The sequence below is a fragment of the Canis lupus genome, chromosome 27, assembly GCF_011100685.1.
Source record: "Canis lupus familiaris isolate Mischka breed German Shepherd chromosome 27, alternate assembly UU_Cfam_GSD_1.0, whole genome shotgun sequence".
Taxonomy (NCBI): Eukaryota; Metazoa; Chordata; class Mammalia; order Carnivora; family Canidae; genus Canis; species Canis lupus.
The window spans coordinates 10,991,068-11,007,264 of NC_049248.1; the positions used below are offsets into that span (position 1 = coordinate 10,991,068).

General features: G+C 34.2%; 1 protein-coding gene across 1 annotated transcript; it reads right to left on the reverse strand.

The window, feature by feature from the left end:
- Positions 1 to 915: 915 nt before the first annotated feature.
- Positions 916 to 9,889, reverse strand: KLRA1 (killer cell lectin-like receptor subfamily A, member 1). The gene is given in 7 exon segments (NM_001002986.1): positions 916 to 1,166; positions 1,775 to 1,881; positions 3,542 to 3,684; positions 5,490 to 5,702; positions 6,934 to 7,023; positions 8,232 to 8,399; positions 9,790 to 9,889. Coding segments are annotated over 6 exon segments (828 nt in total). The 5' UTR covers positions 8,344 to 8,399; positions 9,790 to 9,889; the 3' UTR covers positions 916 to 1,003.
- Between the last annotated feature and the right edge of the window lie 6,308 nt (positions 9,890 to 16,197).

Here is a 16,197-nt window from a genome sequence, read left to right on the forward strand (position 1 = left end):
TTGTTTTTGCCTCGTGTCACGATCTCAGAGTCATGAGACCAAGCCTCAGGGAGGGCTCCACGCGTGACATGGACTCTGCTTTAGATTTTCTCTCTTCTCTCCCTATGCTTCTCCCCCTGCTCACATGTTCTCTCTCGAAATAAATAGATAAAATCTTTTAAAAAATAAATAAAATGTCAAGGTCAAGAAAGACAAATAAACCTGAGGAATTCTCCCAGATTAAAAGAAACCAAAGAAATTTCTCAGTTGAAAAAATTCAAATATGGGCTATCGATGAAATTACAGTACTTTCTCAATGTTAAATTTCCTGATTTTGACCTTTTTGCTATGGTTATACAAGACAAAGTAATTGTTCTTATAAAATGTTTAGACAATAGGACATAATGTCCCCAATTTATTATCAAATGGAACAGCAAGAGAGTGGGGAAGAGAGAGAGAGGAGAACTGTAAAGCACAGATAAAATATTAACAAATGGTAACTACCTGTCAAGGTTATATGAGAGTTTTTACACTATTGTTTCAACCACTCAGGAAGTATGAAATTATAGCAAAGTAAAAACATTTTAATTAGAGTTGATTATTTTTATGAGAAGGGTGGCAAGATAGCTATTTTTTAGTTCTTAATTATGCCATCTCTCACACCCAGAGGCTATTGGAATGATTTATCCTATTAATCAGGAAAAGACCCAAGCTATTAACAAGGACAAAAACCAGGCTATCAAGAGGTGTCCAATTAGTTCTATGGGTGGTTCAGGGAAAGAGAAAGAGAGAATTTCTCAGGGCCATTAAAGAAAGGGGAAACTGCTCTTCAAAGAAAAAAATCATGCCCTCTTCCTCAAGAAGACAGATGACATCTGATCTCTTAAATCATAGTCCAAAATTATGATTTCTTCTTTTGTCAGCTCATCACAGCAAACTAATTCCTACTATCAGAAACATTACTTCATAAATAATCACAAATTATCACAGAAACAAATGAACAAAAAAATGACAAAATTCCATTTCACCTTTTCTTCTTGTATCTTTGGAAGGAGGTAGACAAAACATTATCAATTCTCTTCTCACAGATACAATAGTATGAATTAGAGCAATCAATATTTGTTACTCTTGTTGAGCTCAAAAATGCACATTGTCCTCTTCCAGAAAAACCCATGAAGGTAAAATTACTGTAGAACAGAAAACACAGCATCAACTGTTTCATTCTGAAGCTTACAATAACATAATTTATCGTTTTTTAGTTCATTGCCTAAAGGTCTAGAATATGGAAATGTTATAACTTCATCACTAGCAGATTTCCTTTTGGCAAGGCAAAGATCAAATTAAAAATTAAAGTACAGTTTCTACTGAATCCATATTTCTTTCACACCATTGTAAAGTAGAAAAATTGTAAGTCAAACCATTGTTAGTCAGAGACCCAATATAAAGGAGTTTCAGATGAATTTGGTTGGGGGATCCTCAAAATACTCATTTGTGATTGTGGGAGGGATAACTAGCTGAGTCACGATGATACAATCACTTCATATTACTTTATGATTTTGTGTACCTCATAATGCATTGTCTGAGCATGTGTTTACCATAATAATTTTGTTAATATCTCTATGACATTTCTCATCTTTTTTCATTATACTTCCCAAAACATTTTCTTAATCATTCTACTTACTCTTACCAATGACCTCTGTGTGAAAACCATGTGAAATAAGAAAAGATATTTTTAGACACAATCTTCCCAATCTCAACACCACTGTTGGAGCTCCAATGCATTCCAGACACTTACATCCCAAAAGGTAGGTCAGTGTCAACCCATTTCCATTTTTCTTCCTTTATATCATATAATAATCCAATCCAGTAGTTTTTCTTATAAGTTTGTGCTTGAATGAAGGTCTGTAAAGGAAATAAAACATTTCATGTGGCTAGTCTCATCTGTTAGATGAATGCAAAGAAGGAAGGTTAAGGCCACAGCTCTTTCTATGGCCAGTACTCTGCACTCTCCATACCATCCTTCATCTCTACTTCCTAGAAGACGCTCTCTCTCCTCCAGCCCCTTGCTTGTATTTTCCAAAGTAGTTTTTTTTTTCCTTGTAGTTTATTTACTTAATGTTAAAAATGCCCATCTGTCTCATGGATTATTTAAAACATAAAAAATTTTAAATCTAAATATCTAACAAAAAAACATAAAATAATGTATGACACTTGAAACTACTCAAAATCATGCTCCAGAAAAATATTTAAGGATGTTAAAAGTGATCATTTCATATTCTTAACTGAAAAATGAATCTTTACAACAAGCATATGTGGGAAGTTGTATATCAGAGCCTTCAGCCTCTTAAGAGAAAGGTTTGCTGTAATTTACTAGTTAGAAGGAGTGAAGGGAAGAGGGGTAGGATTTGGAAATATGTAGTGTCAAAAATGTAATATATCAAAGTGACATTTTATATAATGTCTGATTAAATGGTTAATGTATTTCAAAATATAGGTTTAAATATAAGTATGTTTTACTGCAACAAACATTATTATATGACTTGCTCTCATAAATTCTTTTATGTTGTGATTTAAAACATCTATTAGATTTGCATATAAACTTTGTGTTGCTTTCCTAAGTGATAAATAGAGGTTTCAGATCTTTAAAAACATTTCTCTGTAAAAAAAAAAAATGTGTGTGTGTGGATAGTTTTTACTGGTTATAAATTTAAAAGATAATTTTGATATTGTTGTCACTTAATTTTCTCTTTTTATAATTCTGTTTTGAAAGATATACATCTTGATACAAGTATATTAGAATATGGATCAAGAAAATATTACCTAAAGATGCAATGAAAATCACTATGAGGCTAATTTGTAAAGTAATCATTACTTGAGCACTGGGTGTTATGCTATATGTTGACAAATTGAACACCAATAAATAATAAATTTTAAAAAATAATAAATAATCATCACTTTTAGGTTCCTCATGATTATGTTCATACTGCAGATGGAAAGACTGAGACCCAGAGGGTAAGTAATTCACCCAAGGTCACTCAGCTAGTAAGTGGCAGAACTGGATTTGCCTGATCCCAGGCAATCTGGCTCCTGGATTCCTAATAGCACCTTCTGGATTAAGTTGCCTCCAAGTTTTTGGTTGCCATTTTGTAAGGATAAATAGCCACTGCATCCAGGCTATAAATAACAAAGGGTTAAGGACTCCATCAAAGGAGAGTTATGCTTTTCAGGGAGCTTACCTACACACACCCTAGAAAAGGAAATGAATGCAAAGACCCAAACCGAATCTTCAAGGGGATTTCCATTTTCAAAATAATCATGGTCATCATGACAGATAATATATATTGAATGCTTGGTAAGTAGCAAGATCATATATGCCTATCGGTAGGCAGGGTTTTCCAGAACCCAACTTTCTTAACTACAAATTTTTAATCACTCAACAGACACAACACAGAGAATAACTGAAGCTCCCTCTTTCTGGACTCTCCCTGTTCTTAATATCTTGGGTCCCAGCATGAAAGACATAGTCCAGAAAAATAAAAGTGAATGTAACAGTCCACAATACCAGTTCATCTTCATCACTTATCTTCAAAAGAGATGAATTACAACTTTGGCATGTCTTTTTACATCCAATCCATTTTTCACTTTTAGAAGTGAAATAATAATACTTTATTCTATGACAGGACTGGTGGTTTTCATGGAGTTTGCCTACAACATATAAGGTGAAACATTATGTGGTATTCTGTTAAATAGAGCAATGTATTTTTCAGCCCTCCATAACTAAAAAAAAGTTAATAGCTGTCAATAATGATAACTTTCAGGTCATTAAGATTCTGGAATACCAAGAAATATCTCCCATGTCAATTGCTGCATTATTCACAATAACCAAGATATGGAAACAACCCAAATATCCACGATAGATGAAAGGATAAAGAAAATGTGGTATATACATACAATAGAATACTATTCATCTTTAAAAAGGAAATCCTACCAAACGTAACAGGATATTACATTAAGTGAAATAAACCAATCACAGAAGGACAAATACTGTAGGATTCCACTTATATGAGATGCAAAAAATAACTTTGGAGAAACAGAAAGTGGAAGGTGGTTGCCAGTGGCTGGGGCAGGGGGGAATAAGGAGCTTTTCTGTTCAATGGGTAGATAGCTTCAGTAATGCAAAATGAGTAAGTTCTACAGATTTGCTGTATGACATAGTGCCTATAGTTAAGAATACTTGTGAACTTAAAAAAAACTTGTTAAAAAGTTGGATCTCATGTTAAGTATTCTTAACCAGCCCCCAAAAAAGAGAAAAAGGAAAACTTTCGGAAGTAATGGATATGTCTATTATTCTAATTGTGAATGATTTTACTGACATATGCATATATCCAAACTTGTCAAATATATACATGAAATATATGCAATTTTTATATGTTAGTTAATCTCTATAAAGTTGATTTTTAAATAATAAAAGTAAATTTTTAAAAAGATTCTGGAATGCCTTCTAAATAAAAGAAGCATTATTCTTTGGAATTTTTTCTTTTCCTCATTTATTTTAAAAAGTACCAAATTTTTAGAATACTATTGATTCTTTCATAACAGAGAAGATAAATTCCTACCATATCTAAATGATATTAAATATGCAAAATCTTTTTGTAAACTCCAAACCTATACAAATATTTAATAGTTATAGATTAACCAGGTCAATTCATTCCACAATTTGCATAATAACAGATTTTATTATATGAGATTTAATATCTTATCTCTTGGATGTTTTTAATGGTTTTATTACAAAGAGTTCACAAACATTGACACTTGGGCAAAACTTGCAGAAGTACTGCAGAGAGCATATAGACTAAATATCTGAGGTCAAGGCAGAATGGAAATACACATTCAATTATCTTTACAGAAGCCTCCAAATCAAAGGCTTGTGCCCATTTTAGGCTGAGTATATTTTTACTAACAGCCTCCATATTCTTGTCAGCAACAAAGTGAGTGTCTAATTTGCTCACATAACCAAAATGATCCACATTTTCTAGGAAGCTGACAAACTATTTTACCTTCTGGGAGCAGTAGGAATGCAGGAACTGCCACTAATCTGAACACAGATCCTGGGGTCCCAGTCTCACATCTGACACAGGCAAACACAAATACTCATCTTACATCTATGATATACAAATGAAAAGGTGTCAGGACACCTGGGTGGCCTAGGAGTTGAGCGTCTGCCTTTAGCTCAGGGTGTGATCCCCAGATCCGGGATGGAGTCCCACATCAGGCTCCCTGCATGGAGCCTGCTTCTCCCTTTGCCTATGTCTCTGCTTCTCTCTCTCTCTCTCTCTCTCTCTGTCTCTCACGAATAAGTAAATAAAATATTTAAAAAAAAAATTAAAAGGTGTCTAGTAGACCTGATCACTAGCATATACCATAAGCCTGCCTATTAGGCCTCAAAGCTTCCGGAAGGTGAAGAAATAATAGTAAATCATGCAATCTTTCATTCAAGATTCTCTTCATACCTTTATTTTTGCTCTGAAACGTCCTATTTGTAAAGAGTAAATCCTGTTCCTTTTTCTGCTGAAGCATTTCATTTTTGAGAATGTTATATTCTAAACTCTTATTTGTCAAAAGTTGGTCCTTTAAGTAGCTGTCATTTTGCAAAATGTGGTACTCTTGAGTCAGGTTTCCTATCATTTCCCCCAGGTGATGGTTTTCTTGAATAAACTGAAAAACTAAAATAAATATCACAGATATAATACAAGAGTGCTCATAATGCTTCAATGTTAAAATTTAAGACAAAATAAAAAGTCTCACTTTGACAACCAACCCCTTCCATTACCTTAAATGGTTATTGTGACATTTAGAAAGTAACACCTCTATAAACCGACCATAGAAATGGAAACAGCAAACCCCACACTATAAACAACTTACCTTCAATCGGAGAAGAACAAACATTATATGGTCTCATTCATATGGGGAATATGAAAAATAGTGAAAGGGAATAAAGGGGAAAGGAGGAAAAAATGAGCAGGAAATATCAGAGAGGGAGATAGAACATGAGAGACTCCTAACTCTGGGAAACGAACAAGGGGTGGTAGAAAGGGAGGTGGGCGGGGGTTGGTGGTGACTGGGTGACGGGCACTGAGGGGGGCACTTGATGGAATGAGCACTGGGTGTTATGCCATATGTTGGCAAATTGAACTCCAATTAAAAAAATCCCCCCCCAAAAATAAACAACTTACCTGTAGATTAAATAAAATAAGGTGTCTGAATAAAATTATGATGGTAACACCTTAGCATTCAGTTCAGCTTCTTTTTAATAGTTAGGACATTATTTATAAATAGGTACCAGAGTAAAAATGAGTCAACACTTAGCAATACATCTTCTAAGTATGAAAATCTGTACTAAGAAACATGAAATAATAGTATCATTGCTATTGGAGTAGATCAAATATCCACAGGAGAAAACAGAGGAATGCTTAAATATGTACATTTATCTTAGTGTCACACGTTAGTGATTTTCTCTAAAGATGTCAAGAAATTCAAATAAAAGATAAAAGTTGAATTCATCTTCATCTAAGATCCACAAATAGAATCAATCTTTTTACTAAACTATATTCACATTACATACTTGGAAAAAAATCAAGAGAACTTCATAATTTCTTTTGAAAAGTTGTTTCTCAAAGAATGTGTATGTAAGATTCACAATGATCTAAACTCAGAAGGCATTAAATGACTAAGTCCTGTACCTGAAGGAATGTTATCATGTATTATACAGAACGAGACAGCTCATTAAAGTACAGAGTCATTGGAATAGGCAAGTAAAATGAAGGTGACACCATGACATGTCTGGGACATTCCCTGATGATAGCCAGGGAACAAAAAATGGAGCGAGGTTAATATTTGCACAACTAGTGATCACTGCTATTACTCAAACTTGAAGCATGTATTTTAATTACTTACTCTTTGTCCCCAACACGGCAACAATGATCAGTAGTAGTAAACACAGGATCCCAAGAATCACTACAATGAGATGTCTTGGCACTGGAAACCCTTTAAGTAAAGAAAGAAAATCATCAGGAATAGAGCCTAGTCTACTACTAACCTTAACCTGAGATGCCATTTGAAACAAAGAGACAATCTTCTCTAAATTTTTACAAAAAAAATCATACAAATTGATATAAATTTGCAACCTAGTAATCACAGTTTTAAAGTCTCACATTTCTGACTGATACACACCCACTGTAGAAATCTACACAAGAACAGTCCTTTAGGATTTTAAAAGAACTTCCCCTACTAAAGCACAGATGGCATAATAGAATTGTCCAATCACTACGCTGTACACTTGAAATTTGTGTACATTGTGAATCAACTATAACTCAAAAAAGAATTCAACCAACTTTTTTTTTAAAAAAAAAGCACAAATGAGAATAAACATAATACTCATTTATAATAATTTACACTGATGTGTTTACTCTTCCCTGTGATTACAACTCATCATGAAGAAGAAGGAAAAAGCAGTCAAAATTCTTGAGGAATTGGTAGTCAATAGTGGGTATTGTGAGGCTGGAAATGTAACTGAAGTCCATCCTTAAAAGAATTAATAGAAATCAATTTTCCTTTCTTTTCCATCAATCCTATTTTTCCCTAGCCAATATTACATTTATCCTCATACTTTTGAAGTCTTGCACCTGAAAATTCTATTTTTGACTGTCACTAAATTAAGACAATAAATGTTATTCTCAATTTAGAGGTTGTGACAATATTTGAAGGTAGAAAGCTAGAATAGAAAAGACAACAGAGTGAATGCTCCTTTTGAATAATTTTCTATTTCGTCATTGCAAGTTAAGGATTGGTAAATAATTAAGACACTTGAAATTTTTTGTCTGAATTAAAACATTGTTTCTAATAAATATTTTCATTTTTCAAGAATTCTCTAAGACTTTTATTTCTCTAGGAAATTCAGTGTTTTCTTGAGACTCTAATCTGTCCTTTATTTCTAAAGGCCTCATGGATTCCTCTTTACCAAATTTAATTAAAAATTTTTATTGGCCTTGCAAATTTAAAGAATTTGTTAATTTCTCCATTTTCACACACACACACACACACACACACACACACACACACACACAAAGAGGCTTGTTCTCCTACTCTACACCATTATGGCTTATTATTACCATTTAAGAACCTGAAAGACAGACAGGAACTTTTTTTGAAACATCAAAGTCTGACAATCCATAATAGATGCTTAAGACATATACCTTTGCCATCCTTTTTCCCAGGGCTTTGAGTCGTATCTGCCCTTAATCTATTTTGTGACTCTGGAGACTGAAGAAATCTCAGGGAAGAATAAATTACTTTCTCATTGCTCATCTTTACAGTAAGAAGGGAAATATGCTTGGCATTAAAACCTCACAATGGGATGACTTCTGAAAAAAGAAAAATTAAAATGTCAAGCAGTAGAAACATACCAGGGACAAGTCTAGAAGCATGTGTGTGTATCTGTATGTGTGAATGTGTGCTTAACTCCTTCAAATGCCTAAAGTATGTAGACTAACCCTGATTTATATAAGAAACGGGAAACCTTTCAATCTTTCTGTTAAACTCATTTATGTTCCTAGTGATTTTTTCCATGATTATTAGAAAATATAGAAATAATTTTTTAATATCTCAATGGATTGAATAGGCTGGGTCCTATTCACCCAGCCAACTTAGTTCAAAATGTTGAACATACGTATACAAATGTTGGGCAAATCTGGCACCAGTATAAATCACTGAGACACTTTTAAAATTATCAATTCAAACAACAAAAATTTTGTTGAAAATTTATAAATATATAAATTTTTATATAAATAAAATTATAAATTTTATATTAATATAAATACTGATTTATATTATAAAATATAAGTATCCTGGTTTTAAAAGCTTTACTGCACATGTTCAGATCTACATATAAATATTTAAAAGTTTTTGTATTCTTTTAAATTATGACATAACTCTAGCAGAGTGTTTCCCAAAGTACAACCCGTACACCATCTATAAAAGAATTAGAGGTTAACGTCGCAGATTGGTCAACAACACAGATTCCAGTGCTCCATGCAAGATATGCTGAATAAAAATCTCTCAGTTGGAGCTAAAACATCTGTATTTGTAACCCGTAATGATACCATGTATATTTGAATTTTAGAAATAATTTTTAGTGTATAATGTTGCCAGAGAAGCCTCTGTGAAAATAAAATTTATCAGTAGGTAGTCATTTGTTAATATCCATAAAGGATTCCATCTCTGAATGGATATCAATATAAAAAGAAATTATTAAATAGTAAATCTTTAAAATTTACCTTCACTTTTACATTAATCAGTATGAAAAGATAATATCTGAGAAACAGAAGATAAAGAAAACAAATTGCAAATGTAACTATTCTCCCTAAATTTTTTTGTTAATTTTACAAAATGTTTTAAGCTTACCTACAATCTTCCCTAATTACCTAAGGAAAAGGAGTCTTTTCTATTATAAAATCCTTTAAGACAGATAATATGTAAGTCATACAACACAAAGTAAAAATCTTTTGAGAAATCTATTGAGAAAAAAAATAACTTTCCCTGAATGTTGCACTGCAGTTTTCACATCCTTTAGAGTTAATACAGTTCGAATGTAATCAATACAAAATGCTTTTCTATTAATCCCCATATTTACGCCAAGCCATTTGTAACAAAATATCTACTTCCTAGAATATTGTTTTCCTAGAATCTCTTTATAAGTGAGACTAGTAGGATACTCAGATAACAAAGATTTGGGGGCACAAAAGTAGATGTTACCTGTGTCTATGCCCTGCTGGGATACAGGCAGAGAAAGATGATCCAAAAAAGATATGGAAGAAGTTGGCTTTTCCAATCCTGGATTCCCTTACGTACCTGAGGGGCTGCTGTAAGAGAGAGAGCCGAAATGATTGTCTTTAATGGTACTCCTACTCAAAAATTTACTGCCCCTCCTCTTGACCAAAGTGGTGAAAGGAAATTCTATGAAAAGGCTGATATTGAGGTATATCTTCCTCCATTTCAAAATAACCAATCACTTCATACTCTTTGCAAAATAACATTCAAATTCAGTATTTGTGGACTGAAAATATAAATTAACAGAGCTTTGGAAAAAACAAGAACTAATATCTTTAACAAAAACTAGCATACTTAAAAGAAACTACTAGAGAAAACAAATGATTAAAATGTATAAGTATACATATTCATAAGAAATACTATAACTAAATTCTAAAACCCTTAAGGAGCCTGTCAGAAACTTTATCTTACATGTTGCTATTTGAAAAAAAAGATTCATTTTTCTGTTTACTGGATACTACAGATATATGTATTTTAGAAATTATTTTAAAACACCCATAATCCCACTATAAAAATTTTGGTGTATATTATTCTATTTTTAAACCACACACTATGTTTACCCTCAAAATTGACATCATTCTATACATAATATTTTTGATCTATTATTTCCTAATAAATGTTTTCTCACTTAAAATATTCATCTAAAATGTGATTTTAAAAACACATATAGGGAAGCAAGATGGCAGAGGAGTAGGGGGTCCTCATTTCATCTGTTCCCCCAAATTTAGCTAGATAACTTTCAAACCATCCTGTATATCTATGAATTCAAGCTGAGATGTAAAGAAAGAATGCCTAGAATTCTACATATAGAAAAATGACTATATCTTGCAAGAGGTGTGGAAAGCCTCCAGGGAACAAAGACTTTCCCTGGCAAACAGTTTACACTAAGCCCAACCACCTGGCAAGGGGCAGTGCAACCCTGCCCAGATACAGACACCTGAGAATCAGTATAGCAGGACCCTTCCCTAGAAGACTACTAGAAGAATAAGGAAACATCAAGTGTACTGACCAAGCAGCACTGGAAAGGTCCAAGATGGGGGAAAATAGTATATAGAACTAGAGGTTTCTTTCTTATGATTCATTTATCTTTCAGGTTAAAATTCTCCAATATTATTTCTTTTTCCTGTCTTGACTATAATATTTTATTAACTCTTCCTTTTTAAGTTTTTTTTCTTTTTTTGACTTTAATATTTTACAATTACATGTTTTAGATATATTCTTCATTTTTGGTTTCTTTCACCATATTCAATTTTATTTTTGTGTGTATATATATATATATATATGCTTTTTAAAATAATTTTGGAATTTAGTACCTTAAACATACAAAGCAAAATACACTCAGAACAAAGTGGATCACCACTTTGGTGAGATTATATTCTCTTGGTCCACTCTGTGAGATTATATTCTCTCTCCCACCATTCCCCTTCCTCCATTTTTTTAAAATTTCTTTTTCTTTTTCTTTGCCCTTTTTCTTTTATTTTCTGGTCCCTGATCTCTTCAGAATTATCTACTGTGTATTTTGCGTAAGTCGTGGTTGTTATTTTTGACTCTGCTCACTCATACAGCCATTCTGCACTGGAAAAAATGACTAGAAGGAAGAATTCACCACAAAAGAAAGAACTAGAGGTAATACTCTCTGCCACAGATCTACTGGATATGGATTTAAGTAAAATGTCAGATGGAGTTCACAATTACAATTATAAAGTTACTGGTTGTACTTGAAAAAAAGCTTAAAAGACTCTAGAGAATCTCTTAGTGTAGAAATGAGATCAGATTGAAATTAAAAGTCCTCTGAGATGTAGTCTAACTGGATGCTCTAACAAGTAGGGTAAATGAGGCACAAGAGAGAGTAAGTGACATAGAATACAAGTGGGTGGACAGAAGGAAGCTAAGGAAAAAAGAGAAAAACAACAAAAAGACCATAAGGAGAGGCTCCAGGAACTAAGTGATAGTTTGAAAAAAAAAATAACATTCATATTATTGGAATTCCAGAGGGCATGGAATCAGAGAGAGGACCATAAGATATGTTTGAACAAATCACATCTGAGAACTTCCTTAATCTAGGGGCAGGAATCATCTCCAAGAGATGGAGAAGACACCTCCCCAAATCAACAAAAACTGAATCCACACTCTGACATAATATCGAAGCTTGCAAATTTCAGAGATAAAGAGAAAATCGTGAAAGCAGCTCAAGAGAAAAGATTCCTAACATATAGGGGAAGAAATATCAGATTAACAGCAGACCTATCCACAGAGACCTGAAAAGCCAGAAAGGGCTGCCATGATATATTCAGGGTACTAAACGAGAAAAATATGCATCCAAGAATACTTACTCCATCAAGGCTGTCATTCAGAATGGAAGGAGAGATAAAGAGCTTTCAGGACAGAGAGAAACTGAAAGAGTATGTGACCACCAAACCAGCTGCGCAAGAAATATTAAATGGGATCCAGTAAGTGAAGAAGGAGCCCAAAGAAAGAAAGACAATCTGCAGAAACAAGGACTGTATTGATAGGAAAATGGCACTAAATTCATATCTTTCAATAGTTACTCTGAACATGAACAGGCTAAATGTTCTAGACAAAAGACAGGGAGTATCAGACTGGATATTTTAAGAAAATGCTGTCTACAAGAGACTCATTTTAGACCTAAGGACACCTTGAGACTGAAAATGAGGGGGTGGACAACCATTTACCATGCAAATAAACCTCGAAAGAAAGCTAGGGTAGCAATCCTCATTTCAGATAAATTAAATTTTAAACCAAAGACTGTACTAAGAAATGAAGAGGGACATTATATCATACTTAAAGGGTCTATCCCTATTGGATTTATATAGAATTTATATAGAATGTAGAATATAATTTATATAGAATTACTATATAGAATGTAGTAAACTCAACACCCAAAAAAAACAATCTAGTCAAGAAATGAACAGATGACATGAACAGATATTTCTCCGAAGAAGACCTACACAAAGCCAACAAACACATGAAAAAGTGCTTCATATCACTTGTCAACAGGGAAATACAAATGAAAACCACAAAGAGATACCATCTTACACTGGTGAGAATGGCTAAAATTAACAAGACAGGAAACAACAAGTGTTGGTGAGTATGTGGAGCAGGATGAGTGTTATATCTTTATAAGATTAATCAGGCAATGGCTTGGATGGCAGATAGGCATAGAGAAAGCTGTGATTTAGTGGGATGGCACTGGTCTGGATGTGCAGTTACCAGGGCCCAGTGCAGAATGTCACCAGAAGTTTAACAATGTATTTCCATAGAACTACTCTATGACCCAGCAATTACACTACTGGGTATTTACCCCAAAGGTACAGATGTAGTGAAACAATGCAACACCTGCACCCCAGTGTTCATAGCTGGAATGCTCACAATAGCCAAACTGTGAAAGGAGTTAAGATGTCCTTCAACAGATGAATGGATAAACAAGTGATTATACACACACACACACACACACACACACACACACAATGGAATATCATTCAGCCATCAGAAAGAATGAATACCTACCATTTACATCAACATGGAAGGAACTGGAGAGTATCTTGCTGAGTGAAGTGAGTCAATTGGAGAAAGACAATTATCATATGGTTTCACTCATATGTGGAATATAAGAAACAGTGAAAGGGAGTATAAGGGAAAGGAGGGAAACTGAGTGGGGGGAAATTAGAGATGAAGACAAAGCAAACCATGAGAGACTCCTAACTCTGGGAAAGAAACAAAGGGTTGCAGAAGGGTAGGTGAGTGGGGGACTGGGGTAAACTGGGTGAAGGGCATTAAGGAGCGCACATGATGCGATGAGCAATGAGTATTATACTATATGTTAGCAAATTAAATTTAAAATAAAATATTGGGGGGATCCCTGGGTGGCTCAGCGGTTTGGTGCCTGCCTTCGGCTCAGGGCATGATCCTAGAGTCCCGGGATCGAGTCCCACATCAGGTTACCTGCATGGAGCCTGCTTCTCCCTCTGACTGTGTCTCTGCATCTCTCTCTCTCTCTCTCTCTCTCTCTCTCCCATCTCTCATGAATAAATAAGTAAAATATTTTTAAAAATAAATAAAATGAAATATTAAAAACAAAAATAAAATAAAGATATATATATATTCATTAATCATACAGATTGTAACAAAATTTACTTAGGCAATACCCTACTGTTGGACATCTGGGTTATTTCCCAATTTTTTGCTAGTGTAAAAAATATTTCACCTACTTTTGAATGATGTCTTAGGAAAAATATTTAAACATGAAATTAGAGGATCAATACAAAAAAATGTTAATACGTATTGCCCAGTGCCTTCCAGTGAAGCTGTTCCCATTTATATATGACCAATTGTGTGTGAAAATGTTCACATTTTATTTTTTAAAATAAGATACTGTTGAAGTATTCCTCTACTTAAATTTTATGTGAATCTTAGTTCATGAAGATCCACAACCTTCCAGCTAGTGGAAATTGGTTTCTATAACTGCTTCTGAGGCAGGACTTATCATTATACACCCAAATCTCACTGAAGTTCATTTTCATATATACAGGCCTTGTCAATCTTCTGACATACAGCTCTGTGAAGTCAACTAAAGTACTCCTCAAAGCAGAGGATTAGGGTTAATATAGAGTATGGCAGAAGAGGAGTGAGGTGGGATGAGAAACAGAAATTGGTCATCTAGAGACAGCTCATCCTTCACCAGGCTCTAACCAAATTCCTTGCTTATTCTTTTCATCCCTTACCAACCTCCAGCTGCAACTAAACCATGGTACTTTAGAAGGCCTTCCCATTCTTCAGTTTGCTCATGTCCCCCACCTCTCATCCAAACTACTTTCCAAACAGAGCTACTGAATATTCTGACCACAGGGATCAGTCTAGGTAATGCTGCTGTTCCTTGGCCCTCCACTGACCCACTTCAGCCCCCAAAGCAGTCTTCCACTAATCATCATGTGCAAGCAATCATCTGAAATATTTCCCAGACTGATGTAATTCAATTATATAAGCAAAGTTTTATGAGTGGAGTCTGGACACTCAGTAAACCCATTGCACCATAATTAATTAATTAATTATTAATTATTATTAATTATTAATTATGTCTGCTGAGACAACATAGGAAGTGGGAATGGGAGAAATATTAATGGTCATTAACTGTAATTTATTGAAGGACCCACTGGATATAAAACCATATCAAAACCTTCCCAACACTGATAGCTGTTTATTATGTCCCCATTTTACAAATGAAGAAACTAATGTTAAGAAGTTGACTTGCCAAAAGACACATTATTGCTAATTCTTGACCCATGTTTAAAATCAGGTTCATTGAATGTTAAATATTATTTTTTGAGGTCCAAGTTTCAAATTCTTTCTACCTGTAAAAATGTGAAGCAAGTCTCTCAATCTTCAAGACTATTTCCTCATATGTCTGTAAGAATATCATTCACTTCATAGGCTGGGAAAAATTCAATGAGATTAGCACTAGATATGATTTCCAGACTTCAAAATTAATAACTATTCATTTTTTCCCCTCTCTCCTAAGGTTCTATAAATAGTGGAAGAGCCAGGGATGGCAGTCCAGAAATGCTGACAGGCTGAGCTACTTTCTCTCTCCTCACATGTCAGTTTTGCAGTGTAGATGCTTGGAAAAAAAGTGTGTGAGGAGGGGCAGGGGGCACATTAATACAATTTAGGAGCAGGGAACATATGGCAGTTCACTCCTGACTCCCTAGAAAAACCATTCTGTGACCTCAGGTCCAATTATTCCTATGTTGCTGTTCCCATGCAGATACTAGTAATGCTGAAGTCTTCATTCTGTTTTGATTTACATCCAGCGTCAGGGAGAGTGTGACTAGTTCTCACGATGGAGGCTAGACATGTACAGGATACTGTTTTACACTACCACAGTGGTCTGTCTTCTCTACGTAAACACTGTAAGCCAAGCATCATGTCGGTCTAGTTCCTTACTATAACTACAGCATAGACAAGAGATGTGATGCCTACATGTGCACATGATGAACAGGTTGTTCAAGTTCAGAGAAACTGACTATAAATCTAGATTTTTCAGTTGTAGAGAGTATAATTAAGATGAATGATTGGAGAGCCAAATTGTGTAGCTGCTCCCTCCAAACTAGGTGTTTGGCTTGTCTTATTACTAAGACATACTTTCTGGAAAGAAGCAAATTTATTCTTAAAAGAGAAGACAAGCAGCATCAGATAATAATGGCAGCGACTTCAGCGGGGACTAATTGAAACTCCTAGCATGGCCTTTTGATCAAAGCAACACAAAACTGGTAGCACCAAACCTCATCTGTCACAAATACTAGTTTATAAAACAGA